Raw genomic sequence first — 15,197 nt, 5'->3', positions numbered from 1 at the left:
TTTTTTTTGACTAAAATAACAAACAGTAATACCTGGGAATTTATAACGGTGTAAGTCTCCACCAGCTTTGCCCATGTAGACAGTGGATGTTTTGAAAAATACCCCAAGCACAGTCATATCAGATGGAGAGAATTTGTGAACCTCAGTTTTCATGTTTTGCACCAGCTTCCCTGTCACTGCTGGGAGAGAAAAAATATCCCCACATAATCATTTCGGTTATTGTGGTTATGTTCTGACAGGATATTTATTAATAAGCTCCGACAGGGGTGCAGCCTCTCACACTACTCTTGTTTACTATGCATTTCTTTTCTGAATGCGCCAACCGGGCATCTTGAAGCTCCTCTATCCCAACTCTCTAATGGGATTTTGCCAGCGACAGCCAGGCCAAATAAAACACAGCGAATCCAATAGGAATGCGGCTAAGCTCATTAGCGTTCAGCTAATTTAGGGTATCAGGATTGAAAGTTAGAACGCGATGAGAAAATTTTCATCCCCTTTGTCTCGCTCGGCTACATCGGCTACCTTCACCCTGACTCCCTTCCTTTCTAGGTCGTTACAAAAAGATCTGGGAACATTTCAGTCTGGAAAGCGTGTCCAGTGTGGAGTTTTAAGAGTAAGAGAGGAATCACAGAATCAGGCTTTTCGAATTTCTCGAAAGAGGTTTGACTGATGAAACACTTTATAACTGAACAGTTTGTCCAACGCTGAATTTAAGTGACACCGAGTTTCAACACATCCAGGTTAGGATGTCCTCGGTCTGGTTCAGCAGTTTACAAACACCTAACAGGATTTCTGACAGAGAGCCGTCCCGGTAACTACGTCTCACTCTTTCCTCTCTGCAAAAATGTGCGGCAGAAGCCCGATTGCAGTGTGCGCACGCCGTGGGTTAAATGGATTAGCTTGAAGTGGCACAAATATTTCAAGAGCAAAAGATTGTAGAAGAAATCCGTCGACAAGGTGCAAGTGCAACTCGAGAAATTGAAATAATATATCAAAGTTACCGTTTTTCATCAGAAAATCTGGCTTGCACTCTTTGCGTTCCCGTATGTCAGCAGTTATTTTAAGAGAGCTTCAACAAAAAATGATAGTGATGAATGTTACGCGTCTTGCGCAAGTTATACTTTGACATCGGTTTTACAGAAAGAAAATACTTCATCTTTTAACACACCAGCAGTAGCAGAACTTTGAGACAATTGTGCAAAAGGCTGAATCTGTTTTGTACAAAGAATCACACGACTGAGCTGATCTTGATCAGTCCATGGAAGCTTCTTTCTCATTAAAACGACTTTTGAGACGTTCTTGTGGTAAATTTGTGTATTCTGCCAATATTGTGACTATTTTCTCGTAAATCCACAAAAAATCTTGCAACCTGGCCCCAAATACTCTTCTGTGCAACTCAGAAGGGCTAATGAAGAGCACTTTTTAAAAATAGTTTCTGTCATTTGTAATTAGATTTTTTTTTTTTAGAAAAGAATGCGAGAACGAAAAGCGACTAAAATCGGATCTAGTGCGAAAAAATCGGATTTAATTTTGAAGCCATATCGCCCAACCCCGGTCCAAGAAGTGTAATCCTCGCCTCTGCTACAGTAGCGTATTTATGATCTACTGAAGAGGGTATAGCAGATCTAACAACTGCTGAAGATCCTCCAAATGACTCCAAAATGTGCTGAAATATCCCGGAGTTGTTGCATCAACTATTTCACGATTGCCAAGTAAAAGCTTATGAACAGACGCTGTCGTAAGAGTCGACTGCGCCTCTGTTCCAGTACTGGGCTCGTTTTCTCCTGCTACCGTGTTTTTTAGGAAGTCAAAGGAGGAGTACGATGTAGAGATGTCCAGGAGGCTGCTGTTAGACAAGAAGACCGGCTCCACTTCCAGCAGGTCCTCAGATAAACCAAACCCAGGAGGCGATGAGGCTCGAGAGGCCAAACTGAGCAACTCTTCCAAACGCACACCAGGTAAAGCAGAGCCTTCCAAAAACAACATTAAACATAGGAAAAGGTTGTGGTAGAAACATGAGCAGCTCGACATCACTAACCAGAGCCCGTAAAGAAACGCAGGCGCTCTGAGGCGCTCCGTTCTGTCTTTGATAAGTCCAAGAGTTACAGATTTTAAGACGTAACTGATGGAAGTTCTCCCGAGTCCTGGAAAAGCAGCGGCTGTAGTCCACAAGCCAAACGTCCGAAGCCAGTTTCTGCATTGTGTCGTTTCATTATTTGTGCGACCTACAGATAATGACTCGACTGCTATTCAAACCAAACGGTTCACTGAACTGTAAAGAATTTTACAAAAAAGAGAGAGAGCATTTTAAGGTCCAGAAATTTGTGTAGAAAACTCGGATCGTCTTATGTTGCCTTATTCCAAATAGGGAATGCCGATGAAAATCGGCGTTTCAACAAAGCAACGACTCTAAAAACACCAAAATCCCAGGACCTTGATCCAACTGAACTCCTTTGGGTTGACATGAAACATTAATTCTGTGAGGAAAACTAACAAGAGAAACGGAGAAATGTTTGCATATCTGTTCACAGGTGTAAAAAAAAAATGAGGGTGGAGTTTCCTCCAGCGAGAGACAACAAAGCAGCTTCTTCTTCCGTTGTACGTTAGAAGGTGTTCCTAAAGATAACACAGCTCCCGCTGGTCGTTGTACATCCTTTGTGCAGACTCTGGCAGTAGCAGCATCCAGCCCAGAGTGCTGCCAGCCGTGCGAACTCCCACAAAATCCAGCAAGTCTTCCAACGCCAACATCCGTCAAACCGCGGAGCAGAGCGACAGCAGGGAGGCTGCGGCCGAGGCCTACCTGGAGGAGGCACACCGGGAAGCGGGTTTCTCCAAGCCATACACGGTGAGTCTGAGCCAGGTGTAAAGGCTTGCACCGCCTGATGATTTCTCTCTTCATTAGACGTTTAGCACACATCAAAAACATTTCCAAAAACCACCTCAACGTGGATTTCCGTAGGCCGTAGGGCCGTTTAGTCCAAACACAGTAGGGGGGCCAGCGGTGAACTCCCCCCGACCAAAACGTGACATGAATTCCACTGTTTTAATTTTTGTTTCCCCAAGCGATTGTGCCAACTCCAGATTTTTGGACTTAAAACTGTCTGCAGGAGCTTCTGCCGTCACAGCAGGAGCAGCTCCAGCAAAGGGCAGCGTATCTGCGTCAGCAGCGAGACAAACTGCACGCCCTGAAGAAAGAACAGCAGAAAATCAGACAGACGGCCACCCCGGAGGAGACACCAGGCAGCCCTACACCAGCACCAACCGCCAACTCGGTAAGTACAGCCTTCTGTCTTTCCAAATGAATAACTTTAGGTTTGTTAGAATTTGCCAAATGACTTCTGTTTGCTAAAAGCCAGAAAACCCAGCAAGAACATTTTTTAAGAGATTGTTTTGTGACTTTCTTTGTATATCGTGTTTAAGCTTAATTTGAACAGGAAGATCATTCAGCTTGACATGATTTATTTGGTTTGTTTCAATTTAATGAATATTTATAATCCCCGATGGCCCTATGACTTACTGATTTGTGCAATTGAAATAAGGTTTATCTTATATATTTGCATTAAGCAAAGTCATTACAACTGCGGAACGTTTTGTTTTGTTTTGTGTGCATGAGGGAGACATGTCAAAGCAAAAATTTCCTTATGTTTTAGTTTGAAAAATGTACTTGAAAATGCTTGAAAAGTGTTTGAATTTTACTGTGGGAAAGGTGTACGCACCCTGCACCATGTTTTCTCAGCTCACCATTGAGTTTCAGTGATTTTTACTCCTTTCTTTTTACTCCTGACATTTCTTTTTATTTCATTTTTATTCTTTAATTCCTTCTTGCTGTGTGTGATCTCCTCCGCTCTGGCCTGTCAGGAGGCAGAGGGAGAGCCCCAGATGAACGGGGCCAGCTCCCCTCCTCCTCCATTACACCCCTCGACTAACTCCACCAAACAGAAGGTGATCCATCAGCTCTCTGATGTGAACACACTCGGTGCCTTGCAAATGTTTTCACACCTCTGAACTTTCAGCAAATACATTGGGGAAGTGAACTTTGCGATGTGACAAAATATGTGGAAAAGTTAGAGGTGTGAACACCGTTCGAAATCCCTGTAAACTTAGCGTTTACCACTAGTGTTACCCTGTTTGTGTTTTCTCCCACTTAGATGAAACTTTAGGTATTAAAACCTAGTCTTTTTGAAAGAGATTATTCTAGTTAATTCAAAGATGCACATGCTAGCTTAGATGCTAGCGTGCGTTCATTCTGTTAACATTTGGGCCGAAGCTGTTGCTCAGCATCACTGACCCTCTCTGCCTGTTCTGACCTCTTCACACAGGAGATATCTGCTGAGGAAAAGAAGAAGCTCCAGAAGAGAAAACATCTGGCTGACAAGCTAAAGGAGGAAGTCATCAAGAAATAATAACAGACGCAATAAGTTATCCAGTCTCATCCCTGTTCTTGAACACACAGCACGCTAATTAACTTTATACAGCACCTGATTTTTTATTTTTTTTTTCAAAGGAAAGTAGAAAATTGACTATTCTTTTTGCTGAAGTGATGCTTTTTCACTAAGAAACTTTATTATTAACTAAACAGCCAATCTCCTGCAGCAGTATGCTACTGAATGACATACTTAGCTTTGGTCCAAAATCACTCCCTAGTACGAAGTGTCATTTTGTCGGTATGTTTGAATCCAGTTTCCAGAAACCTACATGCATTGGGATATTAGTTCTCGATTTGTAAATATCTCCAGAGCTGCAACAATTAACGCATAATCAGTTGCTTTCCCACAAAAATGCTGCTGAAATCACAGTTGAATATTCTTCAGATTTGAGGTAAAAAAAATATATATTTATTTATATATTACTGCGACTGATAAAATACATAAGATAGCAGCTTAAAGATATTACTCAAATTGTGTTCTAAAGTCAAGTGTTTTAGCTCAAAAATGACATTTTATAGCTGAGTGGGAGCAAATTAAGGCGTCGTCATGGGGGTGCAAATGTGCAAAAAAGGCGATGATGGCACCTTAAGTAAGGTACAGATGGCCAAATGAAGTCACTGATGTAAAACTATATATGCATAAATATTTCAGTACTTCAAAAAGTGAACCTCCTATAAAATAATGATGGTGATACATGTCAATGTTTTTTCTCATTTTGACGATCACCGCTTATGGAAATCCACTCATTTCATTATGTTTATTTTTTTTAAATGTACTTTCTGAATTAGCTCTAAAATCCTGTTTTGTAGCAGTGATTGGGAGTTGAGGCGCAAACTTGAAAATGGAGAACAAAGTTTGTGTCGGTTACGTAAAATGGAAACTACCCAGGCGATGGTTTATCAATGCTGACAGTGCTAGCTTACGCATGTTTGGCTTTTCACACCGTTTCCATTAGCAAAGGGAAGCTTTCTCCGTTCACACGGTTGATCCTTATATTAGTTAAGAGTTCATGAGATTAACACTAATCACATATTCCTAAAGGGGCCAAGAAGGTGATGTGGTTGCTCGACACGAGTGCAGTATTTATCCTCAAAGCAATCAACAGTTTTCACTTCAAGCATGTATGATGCACCGGTTTGTGTTTGTATGTATGTGTTCTACATGCTTGTTTTAATAAATCACTTTTTGTAGAAACAACTTGAACTCCGGGCTATAGAAATAACAGTTAAGGTCAAAGGTGGCTCGGTCATACGTTGCCTCTTAAGCTGTTGTAAGCTTGTAGAAAGGCGTCACCTGTTAATCACAAATTAGCAACTATTTACAACCGGACCATATCGTCAACGAGTGATGCTAAACCCAGGCTGGAGAGAAAAGAATGAAACCATATTTATAAAAGAACAAAAAAATTCACAAATTCAATGTCAGGATCACATTTAATTTCAAAACTTATCAAATAAATTCATACAAATGTTAAGAATGGATAGTGGTACTAAATGCACTTGGTACAAATTGACTCAGCAGAATCAGTCTTTGTTGGGTGACGCCGACAGAAAGGAGCAAAGCCAGTTCCCCGCTCAGGTCCAGATGTTTCACTCGCTTTGACCCCACCGCTTCCGTTCCCCGACAGTTTCGAATCCCTTCATCTGACGTTGTGCGTTTTGACCCGTGTAAAACACATGACATTAAAAAGCTACACTGCCTCAACCGCAGGAGGCGCGTGAAGGGGGTCAAATCAGGTCTTAATCAGAACTAAAGAAATGGTTCACCCGTTCTTACATCAAATCATTGCAGCACATTTCCTTCAACTTATTTAACTGCATGAAAGGGGAAAAAAAAAAAACATACGTAAAGTTGTTCTTAGTCACCTGGTAACCAACTCTGCACCTGAGATCTGTCTGAAAGTCGAATTTCTTGCCCTCGTTTAAGGTCGGACTCGGGTAAAACCAAAACCGGAACCGATCCATCCGGTTGCAGATCGCCAAACTCGAAAGTGACAAAAAAAAAAACTTCAGACATCCTCAAAACGTTGGCCAAACGTGACTTTGCCACAGTTGTTATGCGGAATCCTTAAAACTGACATGTTGAACTTTTTCCAGTTTACACTGAATCAAATGAAATCGCCTAAAAAAGAAAAAAAAAAGGGGTGAACAGTGATCCACCATCTTTTTTTGTGCTGTGAAAAGAAAAAAATCAGGTGGGCGTCTTCCTCCTCTTTCAAAACCACGCTGAGGGGTGAAATGTTTAGAAAGGGCAAAGAAACATATGTACAGTACTTTAACAAACTCGTGAAATGCAACACTCCTGGCTAACACAATCCCGCAAAATATTGTGTTAAAGTTCTGTGCGCCTCGCCACCAAAATGGATGCCATGACTTTTTCAACGTTCGAGTCCTGCTCTACTGGAGCTAAGCGTTCGTCCCCCCCCCCCTTCATTTATGTTTCTACGCTGCCTGAATCCCTCTGAATCTGACCGGGTGGCACACAATCAGCTCCAGCCAGTCAAATCTGAGGGCTAGTCCCGCTAGCCTGGGCGGCGGGCTGAACAGTTTGTACGCTGGCTGGTCGGGTTTTTGGCTTCTTCTTGCCTCACTGGTTCGGTTTGGAGATGGATGTAGAGGCTTTCTGGCTGTTGCAGCAACAGAAATACAAAGGGAACACAAAAAACAACAACAAAAAAAACGGTGTCTGAACTGGTGTTGACATGTCATGTTTTGACAGTTGATCGGTGAAGGAAAGGGAAAAAACCGTGGTAAAAAAGAAATGGAAGAAGAGATTTGGATTTCCCAAACAGGGTTATATGTTTAATAAAAAACAGGGAGGGAGGGGAAGGAAATTAAAAAAAAAGAGAAAGAAAGAAAAAGACAGCCTATAGAAATAGACTGCAATCTGTCTTTCCAGAGAAGCTCTCAACCTCCTTCCAGAGAGGGACAAGGAGCAGAGTTCAGGACTGAGGAAAGGCGGGAGGCTCGTCTGGCTCAGTGCAACGCCTCTGAGGGACCAGAGGGTGGCGCCAGAAGGCCCAGGACCAATGAGACGGCCAAGGGAAGGAGGGAAAGGGAGGGACTCCACGTCCGTCCACCATGGCCGAACCAGAGAGAGCTATTATAAGCCTTAAGAGCTCAGACGGGGTCGCTTTCTCGGAGACTGCTGCTGCTGCTCCTCCTCCTCCTCGTCTTCCTCCTCTTCATCCTCATCATCAGGGTAGTCCACCAATCCGACAAGAGCAGTCTAAAAGAAAAACAGAGAGAAAACACTGACAGTTCCTACATGCTTTAAATAAATTAAGAAAAAGGCATTTAGATTCTTTTTTTTTTTTTTTTTTTTTTAATGAAAGTAATATATGCTTGTGACGTTTGGTTACCTTAACAACAGGAGTGGCAGGAAGAGCAACTGTTTTGACAGACGAAGACGAGCTGTTGCTTGACGTGACGGCTGGTGAGGCAGCTGGAATGGCGGCAGACTTGCCGTTGTTGGCACCGTTTGCTCCGTTGGCAGCTCCTGTGGTGACAGAGGGCGACCACGTCGTGATTCGGGAGTTCAACGCAAAAGTTTTCGGGGTGTCAAACATTTGCAGCTGAGCAGATTACCTTTTTTGGCTTCCATGAACTTTTCGTAGCTGTCGGAGAAATCCTCGTCCATCCTCCTCTCCACCGCCTCGCCGTCTTCGTCGTCGTCATCGTCATTGAACCACAACTCTTCATCCTCGTCCATAGACCGCGCATCTCTACGATACCTGATACCGGATGATAACAGGTTTCATGTAGAATATCGTAAGGAAATCAAAGTAATTATTGAGAATGGAAAATACTAATTGTTTCCAACAACCTGAAGGGAGAGTACAAGGTTTTTAAAACTGGGATTCTATGAATAACCACATACATGGTGCCTTTAAAAAAAAAAATACAAATCTTTCAAAGTCTTGCGGCTACCTGAAACTAGCAGCTAATATACCCTTGCTAGCTAGCTACTGTTTTTGCTTCCATCATGGGAACAAAGCCTGGGTCACAGTTTTTGCTGCGCTTGATCGTTATGCATCAAGCTCCCCCAAACATTCCTTATATTTATAGTTTTTTGGCTTTAAATGTCATTCAGGGTGATATTAAGATCTTAAAAAGTCTTTAAAATTTGACTTGCTGAAACCTGCAGATATCCTGAAGCAGCTAATATCTTACATGCAGTGATTAAATGTCTTAGCATCTTTATTAGATCAAAGACCATATATTTGTGACCTGTAAACTGAGGCTAACAGCCAGTCAAAGAGCTGCCAAGACCATCCAAAAACACATATCTAAGCTTAAATAGACTGATATGATGTTGAATGTAAAAGTCTCTTGCTCTTGGACAAACGCTTTTGGATTTCACCAAAAGTCATCTACTGGAGGCAAGACATTTACTGTTTGTACCTTTTATCAGAAACTCGCCACACAAATCCTAAACCATCCCTTAAAGAAAACGACTAAATCAACCATTTTACAATCTTCACTGACCTGTTGAGTTTCTGACTCTGCCGGTCTTTTTCCTGCTCATATCGGCCTTTCAGGCCCTTGAAAGTCTGAACGTACTCGATGGATTCAAGTGCTTTGTAGAAATTATCTACGATGTGAGCTATGAGAGATTTGATGTCCTCCTGTGGTGAGGAGAAAAAAAAAATTAGAAACTTTCTGAGAAGTCAAGGGACATATTTTTAATCTGGGTAGGAATTTAACGTTGACGTACCACTTTGATGAACTCGAAGAGCTCGATGATGGCCGAGTTGAGGAGGTTGTATCGGGTGCCGTTGTCCAGCAGAGCATTGATGACGGGTTCAAACAGGTTCCCTTTGATGATGTAGCGGTTGTAGTACTCGTCTTTTAGTCCAATGATTCTCCGCATGAAGCGCAGCGCACCTTCGCCAAAGAAAAACCATCATGTTTCAAGTGAAGCCCTATAACTAGAACGGTAAGATTTTTTGGGGGGGAAGAGCAACATGAAAGGTTTGTAGGTTAGGACTTACAAAGAGCTAGGAAGGTGTGTTTTGAGTTCATGAGCACCAGCACTCTTCTGAGCAGGTCTTTGTTCATAATGTAGGTCTTGATATGATAGGTGTGATGCTCCACACAGAAGGTGAGCAGCTCCAGGATCAGTGCGAGCAGCTGAGCCGTTTGGAAGTTGTCTGCGCAAAAAAACAAAAAAAAAACAAAAAACAGCTCTAATCAGAACATTTCAAACACGCAACAAAAAGACTTTTTTTGGGAGCAAATTAATTTTTGACAGGATCCCATAGCTGACCATTGGTTGTTCAATTAAATTGAACTGGACCCACCTGGACAAACTGGGTTAATCTTTGCAGAACCTTCTGGATGATCTGGAAGGCAATGGGAATCAATATATAAATTAAAAAAAAAACTTTCGTAATGTAACAATATGATTATGCTTTGCATTGAGGGGCCAGGTTTACCTTTTGAGTTTTTGTCATGTGCAGTGTTGGCCAGAAGAGGAGCAGTCAGGACATGCATGCAGTACTTGTAAAAGAAACTCAGGAATTCTGTCTTCTCCGTTTTCTGAAAGAAGTTGGTGAAAGTTGACTCGGTGTAAAACAACAAACAGTTCATCCATTGAGGATTGAAGGTGGTACACAAAATGCAATCACTCTGTGCCCTCCTATTTATGTTTGAGGTTGTAATGTGACAAAATGTGAAAGCACTGAGAATAGTTTCACAAGGCTCTTTACAAGGTTATCTATGAACAATCTCAAACAGCTCTTTGAAGTCTGGGCGTCGTTATGTGAACTGGCTTTACTTACATTGGTGGAAGCCAGCATGTTTTCAGGGTCGATGAGAGTCCTGAGCAGACCCATAAGCTGGACGGCCCCTCCCAACTCTGGATCAGAGTCACAAATCATCTGCTTGATCACAACATTAATCAGGAGAACGTCCTAAAATAGAAGCACAAAACCCCCAGACAGACACGGGAGAAGATGCATTCATTAAAAAAGATGAATATATTAAAACAAGTTCAGCAAGTTTGATTGTATCTATGCTGAGTAAATGTCACATCCCCTTTGGTTTTTTTTTTTTTTTATTATTATTTTGTGTTGGTTTACGCTTTGCATCTCAGATTGTCGGACTGTACAACACTTCCACACTAGTCGCTGCAGAGCTACAACCTGATCTTGAGACACGCACCCACACACCACATATCATAAAAATATCACAGAAACTAATATGCAACACTGAACATTACACTTTCGAGACAAGAACATTTCTGCTCACATCTTCGGTTTGCTGTGGTTCCTGCATGACAAACTCCCTGACCATCGACGGGCTGAACTCCACCAGGTATGAGAATATGTCAATAGCTGCTGCTCGCACCTGCAAGTCATCCATTCCCTACAGAAAAGCAAACATGTTGGAAAACAATATCGTAGAATAAGAGCAAGACGACAATGCACAAATTCACATCGATTCAGATGAATATTTTCCATTGGGTGTTGATTACGTCAGATCTTTTATCTTCTCTTTCAAGAAATACAAACTGCAGATTTTACATTTCAGTATATACACACTGTACATAATTATAATTCATGGTAAACTCAAACGTGTGAGATTTGCACATATTTGTGTCTTTTTTTTAAATTAGAACATCACCTGAAAGTTGATTTATGTCAATAATTCAATTTAAGAAGTAAAACAAATTCTGCCTAAACTGAAATATCTCAAGCATTTATTCCTTTTATTGTTGATTGTAGAATGAACAAAAAATGTTGATAGAAAATTGTTGCTTAAAATAAGATCACTTCCAGTGTAATGAATCAAGAGTGTTTGTTTCTGAACAGATTTGATTAAATAAATATTTCAATTACAATCATAGAAATACAACAACATACCATGACTATTTCAAGAGCAGGTAAAATCCCTAGATTTGCCAGAGTTTTATAAAAGGCATCCCTGTTTTGCGGCTGCAATGTTTGCGAAAAAGCACAGAATTCCTTGACAAAGTTCACCTACGGAGTGGAAGAGGGGAAAAAAAAAAACATTTTAAATTTTCCAAACAGAAAGGACTTTTAAACATTGCTTCAAACCGTTTTTGAGTCTTGATAAGCGACTTACCAATTCTCTTCTTTTACTTTCTTCTGTGGCTTCATCTGTAAGCTGTGCAAAGACCTCAGTAAGGAACTTCTCATCCTCCTGCGACAACAGCGAGACGTACGTTAGAAACAAAGACAGTCACCAAAGTAAGAAGACTTAGAGATAAACTCAAGCAATGGTGAAAGAAGAGAACCCAATCCTGACATTTATTGGCGCTTACCATGATGGTTATCTCTAGAAATGTTTCCATTCACCTGTGTAAGAACAGTTGGAAAGAACTAACAGAAAATGTATATATTCCTTTAACGTTAATTTGCTTCTGCACATTACTTTGGCACGGCGAGTACACTTGGTCGTCTCTCAGACGTTGAGATTTTGTTTCAACACAAAGACCAGAAATCTCAGATGAACATGTTTTAATTTTAAGCCGGGCGAGGTGACAGGCAGAAACTTGAACATTTTCTCAAAACAGAGAAAATCTGAACAGATAAGGGCAGAAAAACAGAGAATACACAAACATTTGAGGAATTTTAAGAAAAGAAAATTATCATAATAAAAAAAAGTTGCATAGTACAAATTAGTTGAGAACCAGGAAGCTTTAAAATGCATCTCAACCCATTCGTTCTGTATGCTTCCCCGCTAACTTTGATTTCTTGCTACAAAGCAAATTTTGACATACAAAATTTCATTTGCAAAATAATAAATAATTATTACAGGCATATAATTTCATGTTCATTAATATTTTAAATGCCATCATAAAATTTGCTTCTATCTTTTTCTTTTTTTTATTATTTGACAAAAGGGAAGAAAGAGCATCAAAACGAGACAACACTGAAGAACATTTAATCTAAAAATTACACTGGATCATCAAAATTAAATGTACAAGTAGAAAATCCCATCAAATAATGTAAACTGTCTCAAAAGGCATCCACTCGTCACTTTTCCTCATACTGTAAGTAAACCTGCTTTTGTCCTTACCTGCAACATACTGACAATTTCCACTTTGTTGAAGAAGATGAAGGAGGTGAGGGTGGACAGGAAGTTCTCTTCAAACACTGACGGCGTGGGCAGGATTATGTCCTGGATGTACTGAACTCTGTAGGTCTGGTGGATTTTCTGCCGCAACTCCGAGTCTGTGATGGGAATCACCTCCTTAAACTTTGCCGTCTTGGTCAGAAACTCCCGATGCCGCTTCGGCTGCACCAACGCCGGATCGTACTCCAGACAACCCACCACGTCCATGATGCAGTCGTCCGAGAACATCACCTCGAACAGGGCCGCTTTGTTGAGGAACAAGACGCCGCGCACAATCTCGTAGAGGTGGTGCAGGCCTTCCCGGTTGTCCAGGTCCTCGCACACTCTGAAGAGGCCCAGGAGTTTCTTGATGTAGCCCTCGCTCATCAGCGCCAGGGCGAGTTTCTCCCTTCGGATGGGCGAGGACAAGACGGACGTGACCAGGTCGGCGATTTCTTCGAGCCGGCCTAACTCGCAGGGCGGCAGCTCGACCAGGTGGGTCGTCTCTGGGATCTCTTCGAAGTGGTCTTCTTCGGACTCGTCGATGGGGTCCTGGGTGATGTCCAGAGCAGGGTCCTTGCCTTGAACCTGGGCGACAAATGTTTGACAAATCATTAAATGAATGCATAACCACGTACAACGTTTTGTAATCATCTGTAATAATATGTAATTATGGCCATTTCAGTAGCAACACCAAAAAAGGGGCTCTGATCATTTATACAACTTTTACAGCAGTTTGAGATGTAACAATTTTTTTAAATAATAAATTACCTCAAAATGTTTAAATAAGAAGATAAATCGATGTGCAACCGTAAGTACAAAATATTTTGTTTATAAGTACAAAATGGACAGGGATGTGACCATCGACTGTAAATGAGCCAAGTTGTGAATTGACAACTTGGCTCAAAACATCTGTTTGTTAGATAATACCTGACAAATCTTCTCCCAGATCTCATCACAGCCGGCCTTTTCCTGGAAACTTAAGGCAAGGTCATAATTATCTGCTTCTGACCAGACAATCAGTGTGTCCTGGAAGCGAGATAAAGAAACACGCAGTTTTACTCAAAGATCCGCATCTGATTCACATAAATTAGTAGCTTTTATAACAGATTAAAGAGACACAACTGGATTGAGCTCAAAGAGAGAGGTCAGCTCAGTGTAAACTGTTTACCTGTTGTTTCTGATATGCGGTATTCGGACTTATCTTCGACTCCAACAATAATGAACCTAAAAGAGTGAGAAAGGTGATTTATTAAAGCGACGGTGACGTGTTCAAAGTAAGATGGGCAACTCTATTGTAAATTATATGCCTAAGAAATTAGGGCATTTAAATAAGACTTGAGAAAAAAAAAATCCAAAAGGCAACATTCGCAGAAATCTGGTCATAAAATTCAGTAAGACTTATTTGTATAATCTCTCCTCGAACAAATGTGGTTAGCCTATTATGATAACTTTGTACGTGTAAAGCGAGACTTCGAGGCCCCCCCTGTGTTACTATAAAGGTGTCTATTACTCAAATAAATAATGGAAACCGAATAATCCTTAAACACCGTTTTAGATTAAAACAACATAAACCCTTTTAATTGCCAAAGACAGTTGGCTTTATGGGCCATAGCTTCATAAAAACAAGTAATCATCAACTGAAAGCCCCGAGTCCGAACAAGCAGTAGATAGCATGCTAAAGCTAGGTAACGTAACGTAAACGCGGCTATGCTAACGAGGAACTCACCGTCAGATTCGGCTCGAACTAATAACGAAATTCCCTTCAGTCGTTCCACAAATGTGGACGAAACGTGTCCGGTGCCCCGGTCATCCCATTGTCGGTCTTCGTTCAGGGTGTACACTTTCACCCGCCGCCGAGTGTCCGACATGGTTAACCGAGTCTGAGCTAACAGGCTATCAGCTCGCCCTGTCTAGTGTTTTCCTCGACCTGTTAACTTTTTTCCCACCTGCATGTTATAAAACATGCACGTCTAATGAAAGTTTACGGCAGCAGTTATATATATATATTTTGCCTACTTCATAAACATATTACGTCTATCACATAAAGGGTTGAAGCAGAAGGCCTGCTAATAAAACAGCAAAATTCAAAGAAAGCACAACAACTCTAACGGCCTCCTCGCTAACGTCCACAGACCGCCATCTTGTAATCCGATCTTCGTAGATGTCAATCAAACTGCCGTCGGATGGGCGGAGCTTTGCTCCCCTACAAGGGCTGCATGAGGTCGCCACCTGCAGGGAAAGAAAAGAATCGCAGCAACATCCACCCAGAGAAGTTCATATGTACTCATATAATTTCAACATTGTGTCCATAAGATAATAAGACACATGTTGCAAAAGATACCTGTATATTTTAGGGTACTGAACAATTTCAATATCCAGAATCCACGCTTTTCCTGATCGTGAAAAGGCTTATTTTAAAAACGACATTAACAAATTATCACGTTTCAGCATGTGACCTTTATCAGTCATGTACCAGAAACTTTTGGATCGATTAAAACAAACAAAAATGTTAATATTAAAGTTTCATTGAATAAATAAATAAATGGTAAACATTTGTGAGATATTCCAGATGCAAATAAAAAAAAAACTGCATTAACAGACTGTAATATGGATGTACAGACTAATGACAATGATAGATGTCATTTCATTCCCTCCCCTAATCAAATCTGGACAATTTTTACAATCA

General features: G+C 41.1%; 2 protein-coding genes across 3 annotated transcripts in view; one reads left to right on the top strand and one right to left on the bottom strand.

The window, feature by feature from the left end:
- Positions 1–4,422, top strand: part of cfap36 (cilia and flagella associated protein 36) — an 11,528-nt gene extending 7,106 nt beyond the window's left edge. The window contains exons 6-10 of one of the 2 annotated variants that reach the window (XM_008428741.2): positions 1,804–1,958; positions 2,664–2,845; positions 3,108–3,272; positions 3,859–3,942; positions 4,320–4,422. In XM_008428741.2, coding sequence (XP_008426963.1) covers positions 1,804–1,958; positions 2,664–2,845; positions 3,108–3,272; positions 3,859–3,942; positions 4,320–4,403 — 670 coding nt within the window. In that variant the 3' untranslated portion in view covers positions 4,404–4,422. The remainder of the gene's footprint in view (positions 1–1,803; positions 1,959–2,663; positions 2,846–3,107; positions 3,273–3,858; positions 3,943–4,319) is intronic. The other variant, XM_008428742.2, reaches the window with a different exon arrangement.
- A 1,419-nt stretch (positions 4,423–5,841) lies between these two features.
- ppp4r3b (protein phosphatase 4, regulatory subunit 3B) lies at positions 5,842–14,688 on the bottom strand. Its single transcript, XM_008428743.2, has 16 exons — positions 14,238–14,688; positions 13,680–13,735; positions 13,439–13,537; positions 12,473–13,096; positions 11,516–11,593; positions 11,293–11,409; positions 10,679–10,795; positions 10,210–10,341; positions 9,865–9,967; positions 9,730–9,771; positions 9,421–9,579; positions 9,144–9,313; positions 8,915–9,054; positions 8,015–8,160; positions 7,789–7,925; positions 5,842–7,655 (listed from the first exon to the last, which is right to left on the bottom strand). The coding sequence occupies exons 1-16, from the start codon at positions 14,377–14,379 to the stop codon at positions 7,539–7,541; spliced, it is 2,379 nt and encodes a 792-aa protein (XP_008426965.1). The 5' UTR covers positions 14,380–14,688; the 3' UTR covers positions 5,842–7,538.
- Positions 14,689–15,197: the final 509 nt, after the last annotated feature.

The sequence above is a fragment of the Poecilia reticulata genome, linkage group LG15 (assembly GCF_000633615.1).
Source record: "Poecilia reticulata strain Guanapo linkage group LG15, Guppy_female_1.0+MT, whole genome shotgun sequence".
NCBI lineage: Eukaryota > Metazoa > Chordata > Actinopteri > Cyprinodontiformes > Poeciliidae > Poecilia > Poecilia reticulata.
This window is presented reverse-complemented; position numbering and strand designations above follow the sequence as displayed.